Source organism: Lutra lutra, chromosome 16, assembly GCF_902655055.1.
Source record: "Lutra lutra chromosome 16, mLutLut1.2, whole genome shotgun sequence".
NCBI classification, from domain to species: Eukaryota; Metazoa; Chordata; class Mammalia; order Carnivora; family Mustelidae; genus Lutra; species Lutra lutra.
The window spans coordinates 56,778,954-56,797,770 of NC_062293.1; the positions used below are offsets into that span (position 1 = coordinate 56,778,954).

An 18,817-nucleotide genomic window follows, 5' to 3' on the forward strand; every position below is an offset into this window, starting at 1 on the left:
AAAAAAATCATAAAATACTCTATTTTAAAAGGGTGCCAATTTTATCACTGATATGAAAATTACCTTCAATATCATTTTTAGGTAGATTACGGGACATATAGGTACTATAATCACATATATAGCATGATGCCACTTAGACATCTTTATCTTATCTGTGCATACTGGGACTATAGACAATTTTTCTCTCTGCTTAACTGTGCATTTTTTCCTGCAATGAAGGCATATGATTCTGTATTGAACTAATGTTCTTCAGTGTTGAGGGGGTGGGCACTGGGCCAATGGTGGGGGCGCAGAGGAGACTCTCCTCCCTCCTAGGCACTGCTGCCCAAGGCCAGACTCCAACGGTGAGCCTTGGAAGTGACCCAGGGGGATGAAGTGCAGGCCTCCTGTGGTAACAAATAAAGAGAAGAGGATACGGTCCGACAGCAATGTGTTGCTGAGAATCAGATCCCTGGGTTACCACAGGTATGTGTAGAAGAGTTTGCCAGCTCGAATATAGCTCATGGGAACGGACTCTGAGGCCCCACCAGGCACGGTCAAAGATCACCTTCCCAGCATACTAGAAAGCATTCTCTGCCTGCAGATTGGTCCCTGTCGAATTATTTATAGGAGATTGGTTCACATACTCAAAATGATATGAATACTTCTAATTATATCCAAACATGCCAAATGTCAGCACGAATTATGCCGAGGGTCATGTTGCCAAATGCCCTCCCTGACAAAAGCGAGAGGCGGCAGCGTCAGCACACTCGTGCCTACATAAGCACGGGGGCCCCGCCTGCCGCATCTCCACCGAGAACCAGAGGTGAGTGATGGGGACCTTGGGGCTGAAAGGACCCCCAGGGACAGGAAGAGCTGACCCAGTGGCCCACCTCTGGGCATGAAACCGTCCCTCCCCAGTCTGATTTTTATCTCCACAGAGCCGAGCTTTAGAGCAGGGCAATATAATTCTGTCACTGTTTTACCGGAATGTCAGAGCTTCGCTAATAAGAGACCTGTCGTTTTACAGTGTCAGCCACTTCTGAACCTGCGATTCATCTGGAACTCCCAAGGTAAGCCTCTGCTTTCTGGGCATGTTGATGACACAGGGCATTCAGGCAATGAAGAATGCTTAATTGGGAACAACTCTTAATTGTATACCATTTCCACGTTCCTGCTCTTACCTGAGCAGCTGGGGCTTCCAAATGACTGCTTGTGCATGCTAGGAAAATGCGGCTCCAGGACGCCTTCTCCTCCACTCTCCCCTCGCCTGAGTTCCAGGGTTGAAGGACCATTTGGGACAGAATGAATTCTGACAGACCTCCTGCAAAGCACTAACCCTTAGACATCTTATGGGTATCTTTTTAAACACCCTGGAAAAATCCTTTTAAAAAATGAAAAGACAAACATCTTGTGACAACCATAATGTTTTAGTTACTTTTCATGATACATTGTTATTTGTTTCTTTAGAAAGTTTGATTAATGCTCATCTAAAAAGTCCCTGGTGGTACACCCACAGAGTGCTAAATACCATGCCTTACGGGGCGCCTGGGTGGCTCAGTGGTTTAAGCCTCTGCCTTCGGCTCAGGTCATGATCCCGGGGTCCTGGGATCGAGCCCCGCATCGGGCTCTCTGCTCAGCAGGGAGCCTGCTTCCCTTCCTCTCTCTCTGCCTGCTCTCTGCCTACTTGTGTTCTCTCTCTGTCAAATAAATAAATAAAAATCTTAAAAAAAAAAAAATACCATGCCTTACTTAGGAGAGGGCCTGGCCCTTCCCCAAGTAATTTACACCTGAAAGGAAAGGACAAACTCAACCAATCTAACATGCCAATCCTGCAGAAGCCTATCTATCCATCAGAGGACAATGGTTTACATGTGATGAACCCTTACATTTCTCTCTTCTTTTATTAATGGGGAATGTATGTGGGAAGAAGGGCCCTCTCTCTCATTTCTCTGTGGTTAGATCTGTTAACTGACAGTTGACATCTCTCATGCAAAAAAAGAAAGTGTCAAAAGAGATTGTGGAATTAGGCAACACTAATTCTCTTGGTAACAGGCCAAATGACAAAACCACACGGTATTAAGAATTTGTTATATGGTTCTTTTAACAACCCACTGAGAGATTTAGTACTAAATATTAACATATACTAAATATTAAAAATAATCCAAGCCTTGGGGCACCTGAGTGGCCCAGTCGGTTAAGCGGCCAACTCCTGATTTCAGCTCAGGTCATGATCTCCGGGTGATGAGATCGAGCCCCGCATTGGGCTCTATGCTCAACAGGGAGTCCGCTTGAGATTCTCTCTTCCTCTGCTCCCCACCCCCAAATAAATAAATCTTAAAAAAATAATAATAACACGAGCCTTAAGAGGAAAAAAATGGCCAATTAAAATGGTAAAGCAAGTTTTTGAAGCTTTGAAATATCAAACTTGCTCTGCACAAGACAAAACTTCTCTCCTGACTATATGACAGTCCCAGTATATGGCAGGTGCAAACACCATGCTGAAGAAAAACTAGGGATTAAAGAAAGACAGTTGCTAGAGAACAATCCACCACTGTAGAGACTGTTACAGCGCAGACATTTAAACCTGCAAGGGTTCCACTGTAGGCACTTGGCCCCTGAGGATCAAGGTATGTGATCCCAGAAGGAAATCTGCAAATTACTAAGAATGAAGCCCTCCAGTCACAACCTCATGCCTGCCCAGTCCATTGGCCTGTGTGAGGACATGGGTCAAGGACAGCCTGGGGGAGCACTGATAGCCCAAGCAATGAGGGTACAACACCTCTTTCATGACACATCCTAGCTCACAGGTGTAACTTCCGGTTGCTGTTTCTCTCTCTGCCCCATTTCCTTCCCAAGACAGAATCCTCTGCTAAATAAACCACAGCCATGAGCGCGAGCTCGGATGCTGAGATGGCGGTTTTTGGCGAAGCTGCTCCCTTCCTCCGAAAATCGGAAAAGGAGCGCATCGAGGCCCAAAACAAACCCTTCGATGCTAAAACATCGGTGTTTGTCGCAGAGCCCAAGGCCTCCTACGTGAAGAGCACCATACAGAGCAGGGAAGGAGGGAAAGTAACTGTGAAGACAGAAGGTGGGGCAGTAAGTAAACACACGGGGAGAAAACACTCCCAGCCGCCTTCCTGCGTCTCCTCATTCAAGGTGAAGTTCTCCTGACTGGGAACCTCAGCCTCCTGCCACCACAGACACCCTCCTGATTTAGATGGCTAAGGAGGTTCCCAGCAGTCACCTCGGGTCCCCCCTTCCCACCTATCCACAGGACTTTGACACACTGAAGTCAGCCGCCACCATATCCCTGAACTCCCCACTTCCCACTCCAAACCCCAAGTTTGGAGGTTTAGAAACAGAAGCCAGCTTCTCCTGTCAGCAAAGTATTGTTATTTCCTGAGCTAAATAATGTATTAGTTTCCCCATTCCTTCCCCCTAGATTGGATGTGAGAAGAAAAACCATCTTTTAAAAAAGATAGTATCCTAGTTCATCATAGGAGACAGGTTTTCTTAGCATCAAACTCTCAAACAAATATACTTTCATCCCTTTATTTAAAGAATACTAAATAAATGAAAGACGTCAGTAATTATAGTTTTATAAGCAAAGCAAACAGACAAACCAACTCTGTGTCCCACCATTAATACAAAGTGGTCTTTCACTTTACTTGCCAGACTCTAACCGTCAGGGAGGACCAAGTCTTCCCCATGAACCCTCCCAAATACGACAAGATCGAGGACATGGCCATGATGACCCACCTGCACGAGCCTGGAGTGCTGTACAACCTCAAAGAGCGTTACGCAGCCTGGATGATCTACGTGAGTGCCCTTCAGCATATCTCTATTCTGTCTATCTCTCTGGGTAAAGACAAGATCCACATGTCACATTTTCTGGTTTTCTCAGACCTACTCGGGCCTCTTCTGCGTCACCGTGAACCCCTACAAGTGGCTGCCGGTGTACAACCCCGAGGTGGTGGCCGCCTACCGAGGCAAAAAGCGTCAGGAGGCCCCGCCCCACATCTTCTCCATCTCCGACAACGCCTACCAGTTCATGCTGACCGGTGAGGGGGTGACGCAGCTATTTATGTCCAGATACATGGAAAGAGAACCTTTAACAAACAGACTCTGTCTAGCCCTTGATTATAATAATACATCGCAGCCACATGGGGCTTCACCATGTTCACGGAACTCCCGGAGCTAGTGTCATCCGCATTTCAGAGAGAGGAAAGGGCAGCTGGCTGAGCTCACTGACCTGCCCAGCTAACCCATCCAGTAAGCGGGAGCCAGGCGGAAACGATCAGCAGACCTCTGTAAACGCCATCTGCCACTTTCCCATAGGTTTTAATTTCTGATTTCGACAGGAGAAAAGTTCAAATCCATTATTTTAAAATAGGCACATACACAGCAATCAAGGAAAACGGTTACCAGCTACAGGTGGAAAGTTTTGTGAATTCTTACCTCCATGGTTAAACGACACAGCAAATAGTGTGAGCCTTTGGGGTAGAAAGATCTACCACTTTCCTCCCAATGATTCTGAAGCATTTTCCTATTAGAACGGAAGAAAACAAAAATGCCTCTTCCTCTGAAAATATTTTTGAAATCGTATCAAAATCTGTTATTCCTGTCTTCTCAAAGCATAAACAAACAGATCTGATAGACATTACAGGCCCAAGTATAGCATCAAAACCTTTTATCTTCACACACCAAATGTACTGCCTTTGGAAATACTCCAAATTCCGGAGTTTCCTGTTGTTCCATAGGGTTTGGGAAACTGAGAGGGTTTGGTTCTTTTCTGGGTTTGGTTTGTTTTGCTGCACTTGTTTTTAAGCTGTGTGTTAAAGGAGAAGAGAGAAGAGAAAAGAATAAAATAGGAATCTTCCATTATAAATTGGCCAGCAATTCCATAAGGATTTCATGCCAGGAAACTATTCTTTCGTCGTCAGCAGAAGCTAGCTACCTTCCAGAAATGATCCACGGGCTGGCTCGTTTCAGAGGCTGTAATACTCAGCAGCTGCACTCACTCGGCTCTGTACACCACCACCTCTACACCAAGGTCTCCACTCCCCAACACTGGGGCTGCTCCAAGTTCAAGATCACTTATGGCTTACAAATGTGATCTGCATGTAAAACCATGCTAAACTGTGACCTCTGACCTGGTTCATCTTATTTTAACTTTGCCAAAAGAGACTAGAACTTTGTTTTCTTATCAGTGCTCCCATGAGATGTGATAGGATCTTTCATAATTTTTCGGCTATTGGAAAAAAACCCATTTGAGTATGTTCTAAAATCTCCTTTTACTGCTCTGAATAAGTTCTCTGAAGTCTATATCCACATCGAAATAACATCCAGATTTGTATCTATTTCAATGATAGATTTTTAGGTTTGAGAATTCATTCAAACAGAATTGGAGATTTAACATATCAGATAATTGGCATAAATTCAAAACATCAGTCATATAACTAGTGAAAATGTCTGTTTTTATGATTTAGAAATGTACATGAAATTAAAAGGAACATAAGACTAAATGAACACATTTACAATTCCAGATCCCTTCCCTATTTAGTGTTACCAGCACTCATATTAGTCATGCCAAGAGCTGGGAGGAGGGCAAGTAGCAGAAAAATATATAAAGTTGAAGTCAAAAGACTTGAATATCTTTGACCTTAGTGAGCTACATAATTATTATTCAAAAAGTCACTGATTCCTCTGTAGGTCTCCTCTTCTTTAATGGTTTGTTAAATAAGAGTTGACCTTGGTAATTTCTAAGATCCCTCGTGAGTTCAAAATTCTATAATTCTTACTGAAGTACTGATAGAGAAAATTATAGGATACCTGAGATTTTCTTTAAAATAATCCAGGGACAATGGAATGGGAGTACAGATGATATAAAATTGGCCAAATGATAATAATTGTCATAGCTGTATGATGGGAACATGGGAGGCTCCCTATGTTACTGTCTCTACTTGGTATGTGTTTGAAATTGATCATCACGAAGTCTTTAAAAATTAATAAGATATAAAAGGAAACAGATGATAGCCTGCCTGTCATTGTCACAAATTTTACTCCAAGAACCAAGTGCTCTTTGGGGACTAACCATAAAACCAAAATCATAGGTGACATCTTCAAAATGTTAAAAAAACAAGCTGTGTTTGATCTAAACTGACTCATTAATCTTTATATTGAATGTTTTTTTTTTCTTTTTTAACTGATGGTCTTGATTTCTCTTTCACAGATCGTGAGAACCAGTCCATCCTGATCACGTACGTGATTCTTCCCTTCTCTGGTTTTGATTGTCTTAGATATAGACAATATGAGCTATAATAATTCTGATCTCTTCTCTGGTCTCTGTTTGACAGCGGAGAATCTGGTGCAGGGAAGACTGTGAACACCAAGCGTGTCATCCAGTACTTTGCAACAATTGCAGTCACCGGGGAGAAGAAGAAGGAGGAAGCTACCTCTGGCAAAATGCAGGTGGGTCTGCAGCCAGACTCTAGACTCTCAGGGCTCTTGGAAAGTCTGGAGCCCTGGAGGTAAGGACTGCTCTTGCCTTTGCAGGGGACCCTTGAAGATCAAATCATCAGTGCCAACCCTCTACTGGAGGCCTTTGGCAATGCCAAGACCGTGAGGAATGACAACTCCTCTCGCTTTGTAAGTCTCCTGGTCACAGAGGGATCTTCTCAGCCCTTCCATGCCAGAGAAGGCATATCCGAATTATCATTTCAATTGCATCCTTCTGTGTGCTTCAACTTTTCCATACCAATCTTTCTCTTTTCAAGGGTAAATTCATTCGAATCCACTTTGGTACTACAGGGAAGCTGGCTTCTGCAGATATTGAAACATGTGAGTAACAGGACGACTAAAAATCCAAAGAGAAATGAGTGATTTCATATGCAGGATATTCAGAACACTTGGCATGTGCCAAGCCTGCTGCCAGCGTTGCCCATGAGCTAATGCCGGACTTATCCATAAACCCGCTGTGTGCTCTGTCAACCTCAGTGCAGACTGATGGTTCTGGAGCATATTCTGAAATTCCTGCCACAGAAGCAATTCTGATATTCTTTCCAGGACAAACACGAGGACTACCTCTGGATTCCTGCAAGTCATCTATAGGCTTACAGTACTTCTCTTCGTCTGAGCTTTGGCAGATACTTCTAAGTAATCACTCACCACAAAGTCTCAGGTGACATGAGGAAGGAGGAGATATTACAGATTGATTATAATCCAGAGGTCACAGGTCCCCCATATTAAAAATTTATTCTTACTGGAGCAGACAGGCTTTTGTCTATACTCTTAGATGGTGAGAAACTTGCACAGTTGCCATATGTATTTGGAATTCTTATATGCAGCACCAAGAGGATCAATCATCAGGCAGAAATCTCAACAAAGTCTAACATAATACCCCCAGTTTTAGCAAAGACACTGAGGTTCATCTGGTATTTCAGCAGCACTGGGGCACTGGGGTGTCTCAGTCAGTTGAGCATCTAACTCTTGATTTTGGCTCACGTCATGATCTCAGGGTTGTAAGATCAAGAAGCCCTGCACCAGGCTTTGCACTGAGTGAGAGGCCTGCTTAAGATTCTCTCACTCCCTCTCCTTCTGCCCCTCCCCCTCCCTCTCTCCCTTCCCTCCCTCTCTCCTTCTCCCCCCTTCTAAAAATATATATATTTCAGTTGTATTGATTTTTTCTAATTTAATATATATTTCTATTTCCAGATCTTCTAGAAAAGTCTAGGGTTACTTTCCAGCTGAAGGCAGAAAGAAGCTATCATATTTTTTATCAGATCACTTCCAATAAGAAGCCAGATCTGATTGGTAAGGAAGAACTTAAATTCACAGATAAACATTAATAGTTCTATTAACAATTTCTAATGTAAAATGTATACCCTCAACCGTACGTACCCAGAAATGCTCCTGATCACCACCAACCCATATGACTATGCCTTCGTCAGTCAAGGGGAGATCACAGTCCCCAGCATTGATGACCAAGAAGAGCTGATGGCCACAGATGTAAGTCTCACACACACTCTCACACTCTCTCTCTGAAAAAAATCTCATTAAGTGCAGGAAGAGTCCACTGGAAGTGTGGTTATTCTACAATACTGTATAAATTCTCCAAAATAAGTCAGTGTCTTCTGCCCTAACCTTTGTCCTGTCATTTCTCCTGGCAGAGCGCCATTGACATCCTGGGCTTCACTCCTGAAGAGAAAGTCTCCATCTACAAGCTCACGGGTGCTGTGATGCATTATGGGAACATGAAGTTCAAGCAGAAGCAGCGTGAGGAGCAGGCCGAGCCGGATGGCACTGAAGGTACCAGATGAACCTTCTTCTGGGTCTGAATTAAAGATTATGGCAGGAAAAAAAGTCTATTCTAAACTCATATCTCTGTTACAGCTAAAATTCTGGAGGGCATGTACATATTTACACACCCCACACACTTTCCTCCCCATCTTTCCTCCCTCATGTGTCCTAGCTTCATCATTTCTAAGCAGCCCAGATAAGTGAAAATGAACCCTAACAGGTACTTAGAAAGACATATCTAAAAAGCACAACTGGGGCCAGATCATGAGAGAAAGGAAGAGACAGCACAGTGCTCCTGCTCTGCTAAGGCAACGGTGGCCACGTACGTGATACAAGTTGGCATATTAGCCTACTTCAGCACTGGCTGGCCCACTAGTGCCTAGGGAGACAGGATCTGCCTGACAGAGCAGGGGGCAAAGGACATCCCTAGTCATCTGTGCACATGTGTGCTGTCTGCAGGCACTCTAGGCAGTCAGATAAACAAAGAACTGAGAAAGAAAATCATGTGTTCCATGTGTGGAACATAAAGGACCTACCAAGGAAACTAAAGTTATCTGCTCCTTGAAGCCTTTCTGAAACCCTCCTCCCCCAGCTTGATACAATCTCTCCCTCCTCTAAACTTGTCAGCAGTTTCTGTGGTACTGGACCTGTGGCATTTACATTACAGTCCTTGGCAGAATTTCAGAAAGAGACTCCGAAGAGGGCGCATAGTGAAATTTAATACCCACATCTTCAGATAATGAAACTGAAAAAGTAGATTTAAACTGGGAGGACCAAAACTGAAATCAGGATCCAAATATTGGTCCTTTTACCTCTCCCTAACAGCAAATATTAAGATGTATTTATCTCTTGCTTCCTACCACACCTAATGTGTCTGCCTTAAGAGCAGGGCCTATGGTTCTTGCCTTACATAAAGTGTTGCCATATACACTGGACGTATGTTAACTGTTGATGAATTTCTCAAAAGCTGCTTGCAATAAATCCCCAAAGACCAATGTGCTCTGACGTACAGGGAACCTCATCTGACCTTCTACAGAATTACTCAAAACTTTTTATTTAAATAATGAAGAAAATGGGTTGGAGAAAAATAGAAAATTGGGTTAAAGGGGATATCCACCATTAAACGTTTCTTGAATTTTATGTCTGCAGTTGCTGACAAGGCGGCCTATCTCCAGAGCCTGAACTCTGCTGACCTGCTCAAAGCCCTCTGCTACCCCAGGGTCAAGGTTGGCAATGAGTACGTCACCAAAGGCCAGACTGTGCAGCAGGTGAGTGTGTGACCTCAGTGAATGATACCCGTCCCAGGCCTTCACAACATGCCTTCAGTAGCGCCAACAATCACTACTCTGTCCACAAAGGTGTACAACGCCGTGGGCGCTCTAGCCAAGGCCGTCTACGAGAAGATGTTCCTGTGGATGGTCACCCGCATCAACCAGCAGCTGGACACCAAGCAGCCCAGGCAGTACTTCATCGGGGTCTTGGACATCGCCGGCTTTGAGATCTTTGATGTGAGTTGTCTTCATATTAAAAAAAAGTGAGAGAAAAATACTGTGGGCTCTGATACACTAGGCATTCCTGTATATTTATGGTGTCCACACTGCTTCCTCCATCAGCACCCAGGACAGGAGTGACCTCCCACACAGCTAGACAGTAACAGAAACGTAATGACAACCATCACTGGCATTTGTGGAGGAGTGAGGGTATTTCTGGACTCCACTAAGCACTTTAAGATGCTCATTTAATGATCCCTCATTTAATCTTCCAAACAACCCATGAAAGGATAATGAATATTACTACGAATTACATGTGGAAAAACAAGAGCCACAGGGAAATGAAAACCCTTGCTAGAGATCCCACAGCCCTTTAAGGCAAAGCCAGGGCAAGAGCCCAGACATGTAGACAGGGCATCTCTGGTAGAGGAGGAAGCACACTGGTCATAGTCTCTCCTGTCCCAGGCTCATCGGACATGCACTATTTCACCTCTAGGGCATCCGCTGTAGCATGTGTAAAAGGCGGGTGTAAATTAGTACAAAGACTCCAGGTTATCAGGTCCCTACTTTGACAGACCCGGCAAGAGGAATAGTGTCTAGACGTTTGAGATGGAGAGGAGAAAAACTTGCCTATTATTCCACTTTGTACATCCACTAAAAGGTTGCAGCATAAGCTTTCCTTATTCTGTGACAGACAAGAGTGAAAATGAGAACTTTATCCTGAATTGGAGAGTGGGATGATAAAAGAAGTGAGTCTTTCCAATAAATTGTCTTCACCCTTAAAACCAAACCATATCTCATGGGACCATGGTTGTACTTTCAAGGTATGCTTTTGCTATGCAAGCTTACAGCTGTGAAGAGGTCAATTCTACCAGAAGTCTTGCTATATAATTGACACCTGTGCCTTTAAATAATGCCCAGAATTCACAATAAAGGCTCATGTCAAAAAAAATCATCATTTTTTCCCTTGGGACCTCTGAAAGAACAACAATTAGTTTAAATTTTATTTCTTTACTGGATTCCATATTTTTTTCACTAAAAGAATTTTTCAGTTTTTCAATAAAAGAATTTTTCAGAATTTTACTGCTAAAAAATCCATTTAATGTTGAAAATTTTGTTTTATTTAGTTCAACAGCCTGGAGCAGCTGTGCATCAACTTCACCAACGAGAAGCTGCAACAGTTCTTCAACCACCACATGTTCGTGCTGGAGCAGGAGGAGTACAAGAAGGAGGGCATCGAGTGGACCTTCATCGACTTCGGGATGGACCTGGCTGCCTGCATCGAGCTCATCGAGAAGGTCTGTTTGACTTTCTTCATGTTTTGTTAAGTAGGCTCCATGCCCAACATGCAGCCCAACTCGGGGCTTGAACTTATAATCCTGAGATCAAAACCTGAGCTGAAATCAAGAGTTGGACACTTAACTGACTGAGCCACCCCAGCACCTTGCTCTGTTTGACTTCTAAAGGAAAGACAGAGTGCAAGGATAACTTTCCCAAGCGTATGAAGCAATTCTCGAAAGTATCACGGTGATCTTACATAGACGGATATCAGAACAAACAGAATTTTTGTTTAGAACTAACTTCCTCTTTTCAACTTCTGCATATGAAGGATCAGAGTGACAGCAGACACCTGAGTGGCTCAGCGGTTAAGCGTCTGCCTTCAGCTCAGGTCATGATCCTAGGGTCCTGGGGTCGAGCCCCACATCTGGCTCCTTGCTCAGCTGAAAGCCCGCTTCTTCCTCTACCTCTGCCTGCCCGTGTGCTTGCTCTCTCTCTCTGACAAATAAATAGATAAAATCTTTAAAAGAAGAAGAAGGAGGAGGAGGAGGAGGATCAGCGTGTTTAGTTTCATTCTGTTCTAACCAGTTTTGTGCTAACAGCAACTCAAACCTGATTTTAAAGCAGCTCTGAAAACTCAATTGAGATGATCAGCTCCACCAGCAGAACTACCTCACTAGCTCTGAATCTATCTCCATCACAATCGAAGACATCAGCAACATAAGTAAATATTTTTTCTAGGTAAAAATTAGTACACATATAACTCAGCGAGAACCTCTATGAAAGATAATCTGTTTGGAAGTCAAGAAGTCTAAGTGCTTATAGTTTTCCATAATCCAAAAGGGATTAAATACAGAAAATGTCTTAAATAAGGTTTGGATTATTTATATTATTCAACTACTGCATATAAAGTAAACATCACTCTAAGTCAGTAAATCCCTTTCGTAACAAAATAGAAGTGACAGTAGATTAATGCATTAAATAGGCAAAAAGTGTGATAACACAGAACATTTTAACAAAATGCCCGTACATGCTATACTGACTGACATTTGGAGTTTCTATTCTGCTATTCTTTTACCTGAAAGTGTGCTATGGATTGAATATGACAAGGAATGGTGGGAAAGCCACTCCAATGATAATGAACGGATTCTTTGTGGGCTATGACCTGGTTTATTTTATATATTTATTTATTTATTTGGCAGTTCTGATAATTCAATCTGATACAGCCACCAGGTCTGCATCTTTTGGGAAAGATACATTGACACTAATGTCCACCTTTCTGAATTCAGCCACTGGGCATCTTCTCCATCCTGGAAGAGGAATGCATGTTCCCCAAGGCCACAGACACCTCCTTCAAGAACAAGTTGTATGACCAGCACCTGGGCAAGTCGGCCAACTTCCAGAAGCCCAAGGTTGTTAAAGGCAAGGCCGAGGCCCACTTCTCTCTGATCCACTATGCCGGCACCGTGGACTACAACATTGGTGGCTGGCTTGACAAGAACAAGGACCCTCTGAATGACACTGTGGTTGGGCTGTACCAGAAGTCCGCTATGAAGACTCTGGCCAGTCTCTTTTCCACCTATGCAAGTGCTGAAGCAGGTACTTTCTGTGCCCTTAAACTAAATGAAGCCCATTCCCACCAAATGTCAATATAACATTCCAGCCTCTAGGATTCTGCTCCAATTGACAGGTTGTTCTTTCTACTTCAGATAGTGGCGCAAAGAAAGGTGCTAAGAAGAAGGGTTCTTCATTCCAGACGGTGTCAGCCCTTTTCAGGGTAAAGTACAAATTTCACCCAAAAACTCTATTCGGTTTCTATAAATTATCATAATTACAGGTTTTAGAATAAATCAGGAGAGAGTGGAATGTTCAAATACTCACTCTTATCATGGTAGAACCAAGCAATACTTCTCTTACAGGGCCGGCCAGATGCTCTACCCATTATTCTTCATTACGATCATCTAATGTGTTCAGTAATGCGGAAACAGCCTTAGCAGCTTTCATATTATGTAATCAGGCTGATTTTTAAAGAAGCATAGCTGAACTTCAAAGCCGTACCCAAGGAAAGCTGTTATCTTTATTCTACTAATGTTGCCCTTCGAGAACACTCCTGAGTTCTTTGACAATGAACCAGAGACACGCTCTTTAGCACATCCTTCCCCCAATATACATCTTTGTCCTCTGATGTGGATTTAATTTTTATAATGGCAGAAAATCCTCTAAAACCAAGACTAATGATTTGTTTGGATGATTAAGCTAAAAAATATCTCTTAAGATTAAAATAACAAATAATTTTACTACAAATAATGTGATTTTGTCAGATAGCTTAACAACTAACTCTTCCAAAGGGAAATGTGTGAAATGTCTGGACCACGGCTGCTTTGTCAGAATCTGCACAGCTAAATCTCATTCCTTTTAAAACTGAAGACTATAACCCATGACTAGAACAGGAAGACTGGCCAGTTCTTTTTCTTTTGCACTACCAATTTGCCTTATCTCTCCAAGTAGGCTCTTGCTTCATAAACTTATCCTTGCACATGCCTTCAAGAAGAGAAGCCCACAGTACTTATTTTGTTTCCTAATAGTTAACTGGGATATGAAAGAAGAAAAAAGCAACTGGGCCTTCTCAAAGACTATACCTAAGAAATACTGAGAAATATTCACACGTGAGTTTTCTATAGTTGAGTAAGACATCATCATCAGTCATAAGCAATTACTTTATTTTTGAAATAACATCCCCTAGATGCTTCAGGCTGTGGATCATTCCCAGGCACCCAAGAACCACCCATGCAAGATTATACAGTCTCATGATTTTAGACTCGTCAAAAAAAAAAAATTTACAAACAAGAAGTCACAGGTTCCATGGAGAATAATAACCTCAAGGAAGGAACGGCAAAGGTGGGACAAGGGCTAGCTTAGGTTCCCAGTGTCAACTACAACGGTGAAAATTACTAGCACTGAGACAGATGAAAGAGGATTTAGAGGTAATCTCAACTCTTTTCAGATTAAGGTCCAGAAAGACAAGTGGGATTTTACAGTCAAGCAGCTCATCAGTAGCAGAATGAGACCACAGATTCTGTCTTCTGATTCCCAGACGAGAGCAATTCCTATGCATCAAGGCTATGGGATTTGCAGTTTGTTTAGAGAATAGATCCTAACTGTTATAAATGAATACCCTGGAGAACTGCATTTCTTCCCAGCACTTGGCCTTGTGACTAACTGGCAGTCTAGAACTCCGAAGACATTAAAAACACAGAACAGTTGAAGCCTCAGAGGCTTATACCTCACAGTTAAGGGACTGCCTAGGTTCACTCCAAATAATTACAAAAAAGCAATCTGAAATCAAACTTTCTCATCAAGTCCCTTCTGTCTGGCTTTCTAGGAAAATCTAAATAAGCTGATGACCAATCTGAGGAGCACTCACCCCCACTTTGTACGCTGCATCATCCCCAACGAAACCAAGACTCCAGGTAAGACCCACCCATTGCCTGAACAAGCTCCAGGATGCTTGCTTTAGACCATGAAATGAGGCATGTGTGCTTTTCCTCTCAGGGGCCATGGAGCATGAACTTGTCCTGCACCAGCTGCGATGTAACGGGGTGCTGGAAGGGATCCGCATCTGCAGGAAGGGGTTCCCGAGCAGGATCCTTTATGGGGATTTTAAACAAAGGCCAGTGTCTCTTTGTTGTATTTCACTGAATGCTGTGACCATTCTATCATCTTAATTGCTGTCCTCTGTCCATCGTATTTCATGTGCCCTGCTTAGTAAATGCTATAAAATTAAGAAGTCAGGTAATATAGTCTTCTGGCAGTAGGACAGGATGACAGTTCGAAGAAATGATATTTTTTATAAATAGGAAGGACGCATGCATTAAACTACAGAAAAATCACACTGTGTTACTATCTGCACCTGAAGGATAGCTGGATTTTCTTTTACTTTTTTTCTCAGATTTTTGGGGTCATTTGGTTGCCCCATATAATCATACCTCGCTAATCATTCTTTCCTTTGTTTGACTGAACAGATACAAAGTTTTAAATGCAAGCGCTATTCCAGAAGGACAGTTCATCGACAGCAAGAAGGCTTCGGAGAAACTTCTTGCCTCTATTGATATTGACCACACCCAGTATAAATTTGGACATACCAAGGTATATCTGTCATTTATTCCTTACTGCTCCATGCCCTTCTTCTATTTCTGTCTCTCCTGTACCATGGGGTAGATTCGGGATCCTCCTTTTTTCCAGGTTTTCTTCAAAGCTGGACTTCTGGGTCTTCTGGAAGAAATGAGAGATGAAAAGTTGGCCCAGATTATAACAAGAACTCAGGCCGTCTGCAGGGGATTCCTAATGAGGGTCGAGTATCAGAAGATGTTGCAAAGGAGGTAACAACAGTGCAGATTATCTGCACTGTAAAGTCCCTATGGGACTATCACCCAGCCTTTCTCATTTATTAACTTTCATTTTGTGGCAAATACATGCTTTTCACACGTTTAGAACATACTGCTAAGACATATCCGCCTTCTCTTGAGCCCTCACACTTGGACTCCCTCCAGCTTCTCCCTATCTATCTACCTCACACAGAGCTGCCAGAATAACGTGTAATAAGCACAGTTTCCAACATGCGTATCTCAGTCTGTGGCCCCCCGGGCCCCCATGACAAATCCAGTTGCCTTGCGTGGCTGTCAAGGCCCTCTGTATTTCCCAGGACGTCCGTCATTCCCAACCACACAGCCTTTTCCAGCCAGGCTGAGTAATTTGCTTATCTCCTGTTTTCCTGTTTGCCCCAGCCCTTCCCCTTCGTCCTAATTTACTTATTTACCAATCCAGAACTTGCCTCTGTCCTTTCTCCAGCGAGACTTATCCAGCTCTATCTATCCAGCACCGATGCACTCCCTGCCCCCTCCTACCCTGACCACACACACTTTGCGTTCATTTTGCTCCTCCCCTGCTTACTTGGACTGGTATTGTAAGTGTTCCCAAGTCCTTCCCACGTGTCTACATTGTGGTTTGTGTCATGGTATTTGCCTTCTCAGAGTCATGGTTCTTGTAATTTGGACCTATACAGAAAGTGAATTTTCATTTTAATAAGCTTGAAGAGGTATACAGCAAAGCTTGCTAGTCTAGTGCTACAGTTTGCAGAAGGGACATCTTTTATTACTATTTAAAAATTGTACTTAGATAAAACAAATTTGGGTGCTCAATGCATGCTAAATCACCTATAGATATTAACAATCTAATTAAGGAAATAAGAATGAGGCATTTGAAAGAATCTGAGGAAAGCCAGTACATTATCTGAAAAAGCTAACAAAAGTTATGAGTGGATAATTCAGTGGTAATCAAAATAAGAGGAAAGGCTTCAAGAAAGATGTGCTAAATCCTAAACTCCTCAGGCGGGGCATCCCAGCATCCAGTGTCATCTCACAGCTCACTCTGCAGGCCAACAGCCTGGCAGCACAACCAACTCACAAATGCCACGTCCACTCCCAAATCACCAATACTGCAATATCTCAAAGGATCTTAAACTGGTATGTGTTTCTCATATGTGCGAAGTACTCCCGCTCTACGGTCTGCTCCTTTGCTAGTGTGGTAAGGGTCTTGAGAACACAGAACTATTCAATATGAGCCATACACTTTAGCAACTGGTTACACTGGGCACTACGATGAGTGTGTCTGTGTCGTGTATAAAGCCCGCATGGAACATACACAAAATCTGCATCATTCACACCCGGGGCTCACCACAGGGGGAAACCTGTGAGTAAAATAAAAACTGACAACAGTAACACTGGCCCCGATGACCTGATCGACGCTGATATTTTTACATCATTTCAGAGAAGCCCTTTTCTGCATCCAGTACAACGTCCGCGCCTTCATGAACGTCAAGCACTGGCCCTGGATGAAGCTCTTCTTCAGGATCAAGCCACTCCTCAAGAGCGCGGAGACCGAGAAGGAGATGGCCACCATGAAGGAAGAGTTTCAGAAAACCAAAGACGAGCTTGCCAGTCAGAGGCCAAAGGAAGGAACTGGAGGAAAAATGGTCACTCTCTTAAAAGAGAAAAATGACCTGCAGCTCCAGGTCCAGTCCGTGAGTATTCTGTATTCTGAATGCAACATGTTACCGCAGCGTTTCTGGAAGGCATACCTACTTCAGATTTACAAACAGCCTTGTCTTGGAAAAGAAACATCTCAAGTTACATTTTTAGGTGTTTCACTTACCTTTCAGTAGGCCTATGAGGAAGATATGCACAATGACTTCCACATTACAAATGGGAAAGGGAGGACTAAAGACCATTCAATAGATCACAAATCTAGCAGCCACGAAGGCTTTTAAGGGCAAGGACCCAGCTTGCAGTCAGACAGCTTACCCATTTGCCTGGCGTGCTTCATCCCAGCCTTACGAGGATCATCCTATTCTCCAGATGCCAGTCTGAAACTGTACTGAAATTAAAGAAAGGCCATTATTCTTTTTTTAAATTCAAGTAGCCGACACACCGTACCTCATTAGTTTCAGAAGCAGAAACTTCTGGTTCATCAGTTGCACACAACACCAGTGCTCATCATCACATTATGTGCCCCCCCTTAAGGCCCGTCACCCAGTTACCCCATTCCTCCACTCCTCTCCCCTCCAGCAACCATCAGTTTGTTTTCTTATACATAAGAGTCTCTCATGGCTTGTCTACCCTCTCTGATTTCTTCCCATTCAGTTCTCCCTCCCTTCCCCTATGATACTCTACGCTGTTTTTTATATTCCAACATATGAGTGAAACCATATGGTAACAGTCTTTCTCTGACTAACTTATTTCACTCAGCGTAATACCCTTCAGTTCCAACCCAGTGTCAATGGTAAGATGTCCATCCTTTCTAATGGCTGAGTAATATCCCATGGTATATACGAACCACATCTTCTTTATCTTCTTTATCCATTCATCTGTCAAATGGACATCTCCGCTCTTGCCTGTTTGGCTACTGTGAACATTGTGCTATAACACTGGGGTGCAGGTGCCCCTTATTCGTATTCTCTCCATCCCCTAACCCCTGAGATTTAGCCCAATACAATCTGCCTGCAGTACATGAACTGAGCAACCAGAGTATAAGGTAGAGCCAATTTCCCTCTGTGAGCCCTCCTCTGACAGACATCCCAACTCTTAAGCTTCTGTTTACTAGCTCAGGAAGAAGTTGTAATCAGGGTGGGGACAGACTGGAACAGTACTCTGGCCAAGCATAACCTCTCATTTTGCATGTCTAAAAGCCACCACTGGTCGGGAAAAAAAACCTGTGAAAAGGATAGTTTCCCTAAAATCTTAAAGCTATTTTCAACTTTCCCTTCTGATACCTTCACTTACATGAAGGTTACATTTTCCCAAAACACGCAACCAACAGCTGCTTCAGCCTAGCGTCTCTTCACAGGTTCTTGTCATCAGTCAGTGAATAAACACTTACCAAATACATCACTATTACAAATAGAGCAGGGACCCCAGGGAAGTCCCCATTATCATTCATTTAAGCATTTAAAAAAACATAAGCTATGAACAAAACAAACACTGAGTGAGAAGTTAAAGAAATTCCCCAGCCAAGAGTAATCTAATAAGGCTGAGCTGATTTGTATTGGAATTCCTCAGTCACCATAAAAACTGTTCAGGGGCTATGTAATGCCTCAAAATTACACATTCTTGTATATTCTAAAATTCATGTTGAGACTAACAGGTGATCCTTAAAGTACAAATGAAAACTATGGACATTTACAGCACTGCTGTGGACTATCAGGAAGGTTGTGA

At 43.1% G+C, this 18,817-nt stretch overlaps 1 protein-coding gene and 2 long non-coding RNA genes across 3 annotated transcripts in view; 1 reads left to right on the forward strand and 2 right to left on the reverse strand.

Moving 5' to 3' along the window:
• LOC125086746 (uncharacterized) lies at positions 1-9,704 on the reverse strand. Its single transcript, XR_007123254.1, has 6 exons — positions 9,577-9,704; positions 4,687-4,810; positions 4,441-4,528; positions 3,742-3,840; positions 1,164-1,363; positions 1-386 (listed from the first exon to the last, which is right to left on the reverse strand). It is a non-coding gene; the product is annotated as an uncharacterized LOC125086746 (long non-coding RNA).
• The window catches only part of LOC125086745 (myosin-8-like), a 26,919-nt gene continuing 10,955 nt past the window's right edge, over positions 2,854-18,817 (forward strand). The window contains 20 exon segments of the mRNA XM_047706092.1: positions 2,854-3,078; positions 3,658-3,801; positions 3,887-4,043; positions 6,215-6,242; positions 6,339-6,453; positions 6,538-6,630; positions 6,759-6,822; positions 7,696-7,794; positions 7,886-7,989; positions 8,151-8,289; positions 9,430-9,548; positions 9,639-9,788; positions 10,898-11,068; positions 12,338-12,647; positions 12,758-12,825; positions 14,431-14,518; positions 14,601-14,718; positions 15,071-15,194; positions 15,291-15,427; positions 16,875-17,127. Of these exon segments, the coding sequence (XP_047562048.1) occupies positions 2,869-3,078; positions 3,658-3,801; positions 3,887-4,043; positions 6,215-6,242; positions 6,339-6,453; positions 6,538-6,630; positions 6,759-6,822; positions 7,696-7,794; positions 7,886-7,989; positions 8,151-8,289; positions 9,430-9,548; positions 9,639-9,788; positions 10,898-11,068; positions 12,338-12,647; positions 12,758-12,825; positions 14,431-14,518; positions 14,601-14,718; positions 15,071-15,194; positions 15,291-15,427; positions 16,875-17,127 (2,691 nt within the window). The 5' untranslated portion in view covers positions 2,854-2,868.
• LOC125086747 (uncharacterized) overlaps positions 15,215-18,817 on the reverse strand; it is a 19,057-nt gene continuing 15,454 nt past the window's right edge. Inside the window, exons 2-3 of the long non-coding RNA XR_007123255.1 lie at positions 17,408-17,480; positions 15,215-15,320 (exon numbers count right to left, since the gene is read on the reverse strand). This is a non-coding gene — a long non-coding RNA (uncharacterized LOC125086747). The remainder of the gene's footprint in view (positions 15,321-17,407; positions 17,481-18,817) is intronic.